The sequence below is a fragment of the Miniopterus natalensis genome, chromosome 4 (genome assembly GCF_054644295.1).
Source record: "Miniopterus natalensis isolate mMinNat1 chromosome 4, mMinNat1.hap1, whole genome shotgun sequence".
Classification (NCBI taxonomy): Eukaryota; Metazoa; Chordata; class Mammalia; order Chiroptera; family Miniopteridae; genus Miniopterus; species Miniopterus natalensis.
Genome location: NC_142084.1, coordinates 26832807 through 26843685, shown reverse-complemented (window position 1 = coordinate 26843685; position 10879 = coordinate 26832807). Strand labels below are relative to the sequence as shown.

The following is a 10879-nucleotide window of genomic DNA, read 5'->3' as shown; positions in this document are numbered from 1 at the left end:
CCGACTCCATAAGTTTTCCACGGGGTTTGAAGTTTTGATCTTTTAAAAAATTGTCAGAAAGGTTAGTTCACAAGTTTAGGGGAATTTTCGCCAGGCATGAATGATGGATGCTCCAGCTAGCGGTGGGCTGCACAAGGCGCTGTGAGCCTCTGGGCGCATCTCGGACCTCTTGGGATCGCGGTGGGAACTCGCACCCGGCAGTCGCAGCGGTGCGCGCGGTAGCGGATGCAGCCGGGCGCACGGGGCAGCCGAGGGCGGAGGTGCGCGCCGCACGCACGGTCCACCAGGCGCGCGCGGGGGCTCGGAGGAGCCAGCTCCCGTCCCGCTCCCGCCCCCTCGCCGCGCAGGGCTGGCCGGGCCGCTCCTCCCCTGGGTGGGTCCCGGCTCCTTTTCTGGCAGAGTTTATCTGCATAGAGGAAACTGCCCAAAGTGGCCGTTGTGGAGGAGCGGGCGGCGGGGAAGGGGGCGTGCGCCGCGATCCGCTGCTGCCTTGAGGCCAAGCCCTGCGCTGGGCCAACCTCGTGCCTCGGGCTCTCTGTCTGCTCCCCGCACGCTCAGTCCGCAACTCCAGCTCTGCACCGCCCCCTCGGACAGCACACGCGCGAAGATCGCGCCATGAGCCTGGACGAGCGCAACGGCGGCAACACGCGGAAGGGTAGCCCGGCTGGCGGCGGCGGGGGTCGCCCGGCGATGGCGGTGGGGGCCTGGGCGGTGAGCGCGCTGTGCCTGCTGCTCTCCGTGGGCTCGGCGGCCGCCTGTCTGCTGCTGGGCGCCCAGGCGTCGGCGCTGCAGGGCCGGGTGGCCGCCCTTGAGGAGGAGCGGGAGCTGCTGCAGCGCGCGGGGCCGCCGGGCGCCCTGGCTACCTGGGCCGAGCCGCACCTGGAGCGCCTGCTGCGCGAGGTGAGGAGCGGGTCGGGGGTGATCCGCGGGGAGAGTGAGTGGGGGGCTGGGGGGAGTGTCCGTGTTCTGGGGGCCCCGGACAGCGTGGCCGTCTTCCCGAGGAGGGTTTGCTCGCCAGCTCCGAGCGCGCGAGTCCATCCCGGCGGCCTGCTCGAGGGGCTGAGTGTTGGGAAAGCACGGTGCCGGCCCCAAGGAGTCCTGCTGTCCCCGCTCCAGCCTCAAGATCGCGTTCCAGGGCAAGCGGCCGCGGGAAAAGTGAGCTAGAAGGGCTTTTTCAGGACGAGCAGAGGGAGAGAGAGGATCCACGAGTGTGTGCGCTCGGACTGGTCGCTTCCCGCCTGCGGTGGGCGCCCGGCGCCCCCTCTGTGCCGGCGTAATGAAGAGGCTCAAGGGGAAGCGTCTGGAGGGTGACTCTTGTCACCCGTAGCGGTGGCAGTTCCGTAGTTGCTGCTCTTCCCAACGCTGGTGTACCTGGAGAGGCGTGGGACCCCCCAGGAGGCAGGTGGCCACGGTGGAGGAAAGCCCCAGACAGACCCCAGGGCTGGGATCTTGAAGGGACTGGTCAGCCCAGCCCGCGCACCCCTCGGCCCCCAGGAAATTTTGTTGGGGAGCAGCTCCACCCTGGAGATGCTGTGTTCTAGGGCTGCTGCCGCTGAGCACGCACTCCGTGCAACCTAGACCCCAAGGGATGCCCACGTGAGACGGGTAGAGCGAGGGGGAGAAAAACAGTCCGGACCAGAAAACCTGGGTGCCAATTTCAGGCGTTGCCACCTGGGCAATGCAGATACATCTGAGTTTTCTTGAGTTTGTTGAAAGCATATAGGACTCTGGCACGTCTATTACATTGCTGCATTGTGCCTTCAAAGCAGGAACCACATTTGGGTCCTCAGAGCCCTCACCCACCATGATCATTAAAATCCCACCTCTTGTGCAGCGGTGCCTCTCCCCATACAACTAGAGAGGCTGGGCTGGCCAGAGTTTCCCTGGCTGCGCTCAGCTTGCCTCTGGGTCTGGGCCACCCTCTTCCTCCCGGGAAAGGCGGCTCCCAAGTGCCCTGCCCAAAGAGGCATCTTCAGTTGTAGTATAAAAAGCACACGTTTCAGGGTAGAGGAGAGGGAGGCAGGCCTGTTACTACCAGTCCCTGGAACTGCAGAGCTGTGATCTTTAAGTAAGGTATTCAGCGGTGTATCCATCGTTGAGTTAATTTGGATCTTTGGGGGAATGGGAGAAGACTGCACCACACTTCCTGGTTTACTGTACCTATTTCTTTGCACTTTAATTTAAGCCAGCATTACATCTCTTCTTGCCTGGTTTTAGGCAAAATTGCTGCTTCATGAAATGATTTCCTCTTTTCTCCTGGAAAGTGCCAGCAGACTTAAATCTCTCCAGGGTCCTGCTGGCAACTCCTGGTGATGGCTTCATAATTGCAGCCCATTATCTTTTGGCAAATCCCTAGAGACCAAGGTGTTGAACTGATTTATGGAGGGTCAGTGAAGTTTCTACCTGTTAGTGCTAGAACTGTGGCTATTCTTTCGGCTAGGAGGCCCCTCTGAGTAAAAATAAACCGCAAGCCCGGATGGAGTAAATCAGAAATCCCAGGAGGACCTTTTGCAAGGAACTTGCAAATTGTGTTTATTCTAATGGGGGTAGGGGGTCCTGGGAAAGCAGCCGCTTCTGAGGAGTGTGGATCCTCAAGTCCCAAATCCTGAGGCTCAGCAGGGAGAGAGCAGTGGCCTCCTGCAGCACTAAGCGAACCAAACCTCACCCCCCCCCCCCATTAGAAAGGCAAAGGGAACATTTTGAATCCTGGGATTACCACTTCAGATATACTGTACAATTCAGCATTCTGGCATTAGCACATACACATCTCAGCACATCCTACAATTAACTAACTAAATTTGGTGTCTGAGGAGCGTGTGCTCAGAGCATTAACTGGCCAGTTTTCCCTTCCAGTGGAGCATCAGAGATGCCACTGTGTGAATGCACTTGGGGTTGAGCTTCTGGCTGTTCAGGTGTCCCCTGTGAAAGGTACCTGACTCCCAGGGCCAAGCTGTTCAGGCTCCTACCCATTCTCCCAGATGTCACTGTATAGGGAATGCACACAACCAGGCTGGTGACCCTGAGAGTCCCTGACAGAGATGAAGGGGCTGTGGGAGGCACATAATGGTGAGCTAGTAATTGGTTTTAAATAGATGTGAAACTATTAGATATGGGAGACGAATGAATATTGAACTGAAAATAGCTTAAGGAAAGAACATTTGTACTTGAGCATGTTTTTCAGTCCCAGTTTGTTTTCAGTGAAGCTTCTTTTAAGCCCGAGCTGAAGTAGTTGTGTATGTGGGGGTGCCTGCAGGTTGTCCTTTACCAACAAGCTTGTTTTCAGAGTTTTGGAGGCAGAAACCACATCCAAATTAAAGAAGAGAAATCCTTACCCACCACACACCACTTTAATGTCAGAAAAGAATATTTTAAATAAGCCAACAAAAGCCACTGTCAATATGAGGCCCACTGTGTTTGTTCCCTTGGAAACAGAGCTATGAAATAACTTATTTGGGACTGGCTGATGTGCCTGATGATGTAGATTCAGAAGCTACAATAAAGGAATATTGATGTTAACTTGTGATTGTTAAAGACGCTTCCATGGTACAAAATAAGAGAAATGGTTTATAAAACATAAAAACAAGATTTCTGAGCAAGAGTCATTAACAGTAGTATCTTCTGTATGATCCAAAAATATAAATGCAAAACAAGCATCTGATATTATGCTTTTAAGGTGCTTTCAATAGGCTGCCTAAGTAATGAACACCCCAATAATTATACTTATAGTTACCATATTACAAAAGCTTGAATTTTACTATGGTAAAAAGTTTAATTCAAGGATGAAAGAAACATTTAGTTGTATTCCGAAGTCATTTCCAGCTTACAATGGATTTATTGTTGGCTTTTGGTCTTCCATTGTCCAGACCAGTCAGTTTGAAAACAAGAAAAACCCAGAGACAGGGTAAAATTCAAGCATTTTCCTTTCCTACCATCAACTATATATATTGGTTGTTACCGTAAAATCCAACTGTAGCTTTTTCAGCCTCTGTGGCAATCTGTCACTTGTCAGGACTGCTCTGTGGTGTACTTTTTAACAGCGGGGCCAAGTTTTGAGATCCATGGCACAACTGGACATGAATAACTACATTGGTTCCCTTGACATTTCCTGGCTCCCAAACCAAAAAAGTTCCTGTCCAATACTTTCTGCTCTTTTTTTTTACTTGTCTCTCTCTCTCTCTCTCTTTTTAAAGACAGTTTGGGAGAGCTTTATAATAATAGCAGCATGATTAGAATGGACCAACTGTCAGGGTGTTCCTTCACAAACATATTTTTTAATTGTTAAGTTGGACTTTTACATATTGGCTTTGAAGATGTGCACAGTGCTCCTGAAGCTGGGGAATCTGAACTGAATGATTGTGTACCGACAGGCAGAGAAGGGTTTCTGTCCCACTATTTACTAGCTCTGTCATCTAACCTCTTCAGCTTCTTAAGCCTCAATTTCCTCTTGCCTAATGTGATGTTCACAACTGCCTGGGTAGTGACAAGCAAAGGAGATAACGTAGAAGAAAGTGTTGGTCAGTAAGTGTGCTTTTGATGGTGGATAACCGACTACCTGAGTGTGGTCGCTTAAACAATCCTGTCATTGAACTATCTTGCATAACCCGAGAAGCCTGGAAGTCATTCAGAAGATTTTGTGTTGTCTAGCGACCTGACCACGATGGGTGCTGCAACTCTAAGCATGAGTCTTCACACAAGAGTATCCAAGGTAGAAGGGAAGGAGGCAGGAAAAAGGGTCACCTTCTTGAGAGGCTTTCTCTTTTGAGTTGCGGGAAGATTTCCAGCATCTCTTAGCAGACTTCCCTCATAGCCACCAGACTCCCTTAGAGCCAGAGCCAAGGCCCATGATCACCATGATCATGTCACTGGCGGGGGTAATGGGGTTGGCCGACCTTGATTCATCCCCTGAGGCTGGGCATGTTGCCAGTGGAAGAGAATTGTGGCTCTGTGAGGAAGAAAGACTGGGAACTTGGCTACTGGGGAGCAACCAACGGTGTCAGGTGGGTGCCATAAAGTGTCACCACAGACGAGGATGGGGCAGTCAGCCATTGACCTGCCCCAGTTTTCATAACCAAACCGCCTTCCACTGCAGTGTTTCCCAAGCTCCCTGCTTTGGGAACACTTTTCAGCCACCCAGTTTCTGCTTCCCTCAGGGGCCTGTTCTCCAGCTCTGCCTCCAGCCATAGTCAAAGGCAAGGTTGCTGTGCTTGGGATTCTCTCTGGCACAGTCCTGTGCTTTGCAGTTTATGGTCTTTAACCCTTAAGCAGATGCCGTTCTGATCCCATAGTCACTGGCTGGAGTGGCCTCCACGCTGGGGATGGCACTCGAAGGCCCTGCTTTCCAACTTTTCCCACATCACAGAATACACGGGGACGGTAATGCTTATTCATCACGCTGCAGTGAGCGGAAGGGCTGCTCAGGGAGGAGGCAGCTGGCCCAGTCGCTCTGAGGACAAAGGAGGTTGGTGTACCCGAAACCAGGTATGGGGCCCTGTGCCGTTAGGTGTGCACAGGCAGCTCTGCTCCCGCTCCTCTTTGCACCCCCTTCCCTCAGCCATGGGCCCCTTGGCTTTCTCAGTAGCCACATCTCACCAGGGCCTCCAGATCCCCTTCCAGTGCATGTACAGTTAAGGTCATGGTCCCCAGAGCAGGATGTCCCTTCTACCCTCACTGATACCATCTCATTAGAATCAGCCTTTCCAGATGCTTTGGGATCCTTGTTCCTTCAAATAGCAGTGTGACAGGACCCCAACTCAGACTGGCTTAAATTAAAGAGGGAATTTATTAGCTTGAGTAACTGAGACGTCCAGGGAAATGTCTGCTCGGGCACCGCTAGAGGTGGCTTGATCTTGCGTTTCACTGTACTGGCTCCATATTTCTCAGGATGCCCTCACTCTCCCAGGAAGTGGCAGGGCAGCTGCCTGCTTTCTGGTTCATAGGTGGCTGTCTTCTCATTGTGTCCCCACGTGGCAAGAAGGGGTGAGGGAGCTCTATGGGGCCCCTTTAATAAGGGCACTAATACCAGTCATGAAGGCTCCACCCTCATGACCTAATCCCAAAGTCCCCACCTCCTAACACCATCACCTTGGCCTTGGGGATTAGGTTTCAACATAGGAATTTGTGGGGACACAAACATTTAGTTCATAGCAGCCACCTGGGCTGTACGGCCCAGGCTGGTCATTGGCCCCTCAGAGCCCCAATTCGTGAGATGAGGACACCGCTCAGGCTGTCAGGAGGAGTCATAGTCCAGAGTAGAGAAGGGAGGCTGGGTGGAATGGCTTGGCCAGCAGAGGGTGAGCTCTGAGCACTGGGACCTGCTGTCCTTTCCTTCTAGGGCTCCACCAGGTATTGATATAATCCTCCACTTTCAGAGAAGCCCTCTCCTTCACCACATTTCTACAGGTTTCTCTCCTTTCTCTAACTCTAACCACCACCAGGAGGCATTGCTAGGTGTTGGTGAGAGACGGTTCTTTCAAATCTGCTCTCTGCCAGGCAGGTATAGACCCTTTTCTCTTTGCCCCTTGGCATGCTCATCAGCTCTCCAGCTGCTGCTGCTGCTGCTGCTGAGAGGTGACCACCTCCTCTATTGAGGATGTTAGACCCACTTTTGGAAATAGCACACCAACTCAGCAACCCTTTCCCACCCTCCTTTTTTTTTAAAAAAAAAACACCCCACACACCAAGATGTATGTTGATTTAACATGATTAGGTTATTGATAATCTCACCACTCTACAACAAGGACTATTTAACTTTTGGCATCATCCATTCCAATTCTTATCCATAGACAGATTTACACTTACCTAATCCTTACTGCAGAGTGTACACCACTTATCCCTTGCTTGTATATATTTCATCTTGACATCAAAACTTTGTTGCAGGCCCAGCTGGTGTGGCTCATTGGTTGAACTTTGACCCGTGCACTAGGAGGTTGCTGTTTGCCTCCCAGTCAGGACACACACCTGGGTTGCAGGCTCGATCCCCAATAGGGGGGCTCAATCCCCAGGAGGCAGCCAATGGAATTTCTCTCTCTCCCTCTCCCTTCCTCTCTCTGTAATCAGTTTTTTAAAAGCACACCAAACGTTGCAGGTGCTGCACAATCTCTATGGCCATGTGTCATGACTGCAGAGGTTCCCATCAATGGCATCTGCATCCTGTGCCAACCCAGCATCTAGGCCAGCTCCACATTTCTGTTGGCAGAGATAATGGTACAGCCAGTGGTTTTGTGGGCAAAGCCTCCTGTTATTCTTTAGGGCATAGAGTAACTGCCCACAGAGGAACATCGTCAGGGCTTTGCGTCTTTGTTTTGATTTTGGAACATCTGAGTTTGTCCGGGACATACACGTTGATCTTCCTGTTGCAGCCTGAAACTGTCACACCACTGTGAGGTCATGCTTCAAGCTTCATGATGAGCAAAGTGGATTCAATCCATCTTTTGGTTGAAATTTTATTTCAGTTGGATTTGTTGTTGTTAAAGCAGAAAGCAATCGATAACCAAGAAAGCCATAAAATAAGAACTGGAAAAACTCTGGAGGTGTCATCTCAGAATCAGGCTCATTTGTTGGTTTGGTGCGGACCCCTCTCCCAAGCAGCATTTGGCAGTGCCGAGCGCTGCGCCGGGTCCCCGCTGTGACTTCCAACTCTGTGAACAAATGTAACTCAGCTAGGGAGCGTTCCCCGGAGGCCACACACAACCTCCAGCTCTCTCTCTGTTCGATTCTCTCCATGTGTAGGATCGGGATTAATCTTTAATTGTTGACAAAGGCACTCAGAAGACATCCCCTCATAATATCCGGAAACATATTTTAGGACTAAGCACGAACCATTAGGAGAAAAAATAAGTTTGCAGATGTCATTTTAAAGAAAGGCACATCAGTGCACTCCTAGAGGATTAGGGGGAACCATGAAGTCCCCCCCTTGTGCCTGCCCTGGGCAAAAGGTTCACATACTTTTCCCTGTGTTTCTTAACAGCCCCCAAACCAGCCCCCCACCCCGCTATGAGGTAGCCTTCCCTTCCCAGAGCGGGGCAGTGACTTGACCCAGGTGGCAGCATGTGCCTGGACATGGGTAGCCTGACACCTCAACCCCATCCCTTTCTACAGTCTCCTGGCAGACCCCCCCCCGCCCCCCCCAGGGGGAAGCAGTCGTTTAGCTTGGAGCAGCAGCAGCTTCTTCCTGCCAGTGTGGACATCCTCAGTAGGTGGCAGACCCATAGGGTGGAGGGCAAGACTTTAGCTTTAAGCAGACCTGGGTTCACCTCTCAGCGCTACCATTTATTTCCCAGCTGTATGACTTTGGTAAATGGCTTGTTTTCCAAACTTCACTTTGCCCATCTGGTAAACGGGGGTTATCGTCCTTGCCCTAAGGTTTCTGTGGGGATGAAACTCGTTGATGTGACCGAAGTGTTTCAGCACATCACACAAATCCTGAAATGGCTGTTCTTATTAGAATGTTTTCTTTGACTGAATCCAGAAGGAATGCCTGTGTCTGTTTGCTAATTGGAGAGGAAGCCCCGTGGTTACACGGCTAACCTTAAGGTCCTTTTAACCCTGGGATTCTGCCAGCTTATTAAGACCATGCAGAAGTAAAAAAGGTGTTAACATATGTCCTGTCTCCCAGTCAGTGATGGAGAAATGTGACTTGGTTGTTGAAGAAAAGCAAAGACCTAATCAGCTTCATAACCCCATTTTTTCAGTCTCTTATTTGAGCAAAAGGAGCTTTTCCATTTAAATGAAAAAAGTTTCACATTTATGACCCAAATAAAAATCTAATTATTCATGAAAATTATTATATGGCTTTTTCATTGCAAAAGGTCTTTAAACACCTAGTAAATTTGCTTTGATTAATAGGTTTGTCCCCTTTTGTGATTACTCAATATGACACATACTTCCTCAAATGCTCATGAGCAACCTGGTGAACCAGTGGTCTCACACACATCTGCTTCAGTTCACATTGGTAAATGAGAACATTTTAATTTCTGATGTGGCCACAAAATCTGAGGAAAAAGTACTTTCAAATGGGTAATGTCAACTTCTAAAACTGAATTCGCTTCCAACTTTGGGTTGTGAAACAAATCATAAAGCAATTAGAATGTATTCTGGTGCTTTAGAAGACAGTTTAAATAAAATGTACTCAACTTTGGGCCTCCAAGGAGGATCATCACACACAAAAAGCAAAGTCTGTACATTTATTTAACTTGCCTTTTTGTGTGATGTATGGGCTGTTGTCATCTACAGCATCTTGTTTCCAGACCCAGGGGTGGTGCAAACGAAGGATAAGTTCACGGGGCAATGGGACTAGAGTGTGTGTGTTAGGGTGTATACATGTGAGATCAAGTGTGCATACATGTCAGCATGCATGTGTGTGCATATGTGAGTGCATTGTGTGAGTGTGTGCACACGTGAGTGCATTATGTGAGTGCATAATGTGAGTGCACACGTGTGCACATGTGTATGAATGTGTCTGTGTATATGAATGTGTGCGTGTGGGGGCAGTGTATGGGCAGGTATGTGTGTGTGCACACACAGGAACAATTGAAGGAAGCGGGAAGGGTGAGACCTGACCTCTTCGCCGCCCCACAGAAGTTGTCCTCCTAAAAGCCTCTCCAACTGGGCTCTAGAGTTAGAAGACCTGGGTTTGAGTCTGGAGCTGCCTACGATTAGTTGGCTTGGATGAATTAGTTGGCTTTTCCAAGCTTCCACTTCCTCCCCTGGAAAAAGGGTGGAGAGAGAAGCCATGCACCCTTCCTGGGACTGCCCAGACAGTGACAGTGAAGGAGCTGTCACTTCCCTTCCTACCCGCTCCCCACTTTGCTAATCCTAGCAATCAGATGGCTGCCAGGACTATTAGCATTCAGTGCTAGGGGTCTTCCCCAGGGACAGATCCTCCTCCTTCCCACTCCTGTAAGCCCGCTCCCACCTTGCAGGCTTGGCTTTGAATGAGCTGAGCGGGAAAGAGATGCCTCATCACTCAGCCTGCAGGACCTGCTCATGGGCTTTCTTCTGGCCCCTTTATTTCAGTCCATTGGTGGGGCCCTTCTTGAAATAGTCACTTGTTTGACTGTCTGCGTCCTGCCACTCCATGCCCCAGGCAGGGCGTGTTCTCAACGGCATTTCCCTCCCTCTGCTCATCAACCCTCAGTGCCTCTCAGGCCAATAAGGAGAAAACGCCTCACTCAGCCCAGCATCCGATCCTCCAGGTCCTTTCCACCGCCTCTCACTTTATTCTCCTTGGGGCCGGTGAGGAACCTGAGGGAGGTAAGTGAAGGTGGGGTCAGGTGCCTGAGAGACTCCATCTCAATCAGTTTGCTCGGGCTGCCATAGTAAAGCACCACAGTCTGAGTGGCTTAAACAACACAAATTTCTTTCCTCACAGTTCTGGAGGCTAGACGTCTGAGATCAAGGTGTCATCAGGGTTAGTGTTTCCTGAGGCCCCTCTCTTTGGCTTGCAGATGGCTGTCTTCTCCCTGTGTCTTCCCGTGGCCCTTCCTCTGTTTATGTCAGCCTCCTAATCTCCTCTTCTTATAAGGATATCAGTCACATTGGATATCAGTAATAACCTCATTTTACTCAATAACCACTTTAAAGACCCCATCTTCAAATACAGTCAAGTTCTTAAGGACTGGGGGTTAGGACTCTAACATATGAATTTAGGGGGACACAGTTCAGCCCCTAACACCACCTAATAAGACTAGACACATGAAGGGAAACTCCAGACACTGTGGACAGGACTGAGAGGGCAGTGGTCAGCGCAAAGCAGGTGGAACTCAGTGCTGGGATTTTTATTTATTTATTTTTTAATATATCTGTATTGATTTCAGAGAGAGGAAAGGAGGGGCAGAGAGAGAGATAGAAACATCAATGATGAGAGAGTCATTGATCGGCT

The 10879-nt window shown here is 50.3% G+C and overlaps 1 protein-coding gene across 1 annotated transcript in view; it reads left to right on the top strand.

The window, feature by feature from the left end:
• Positions 1-376: 376 nt before the first annotated feature.
• The window catches only part of COL23A1 (collagen type XXIII alpha 1 chain), a 303359-nt gene continuing 292856 nt past the window's right edge, over positions 377-10879 (top strand). Inside the window, exon 1 of the mRNA XM_087816472.1 lies at positions 377-900. Coding sequence (XP_087672598.1) covers positions 616-900 — 285 coding nt within the window. The 5' untranslated portion in view covers positions 377-615. The remainder of the gene's footprint in view (positions 901-10879) is intronic.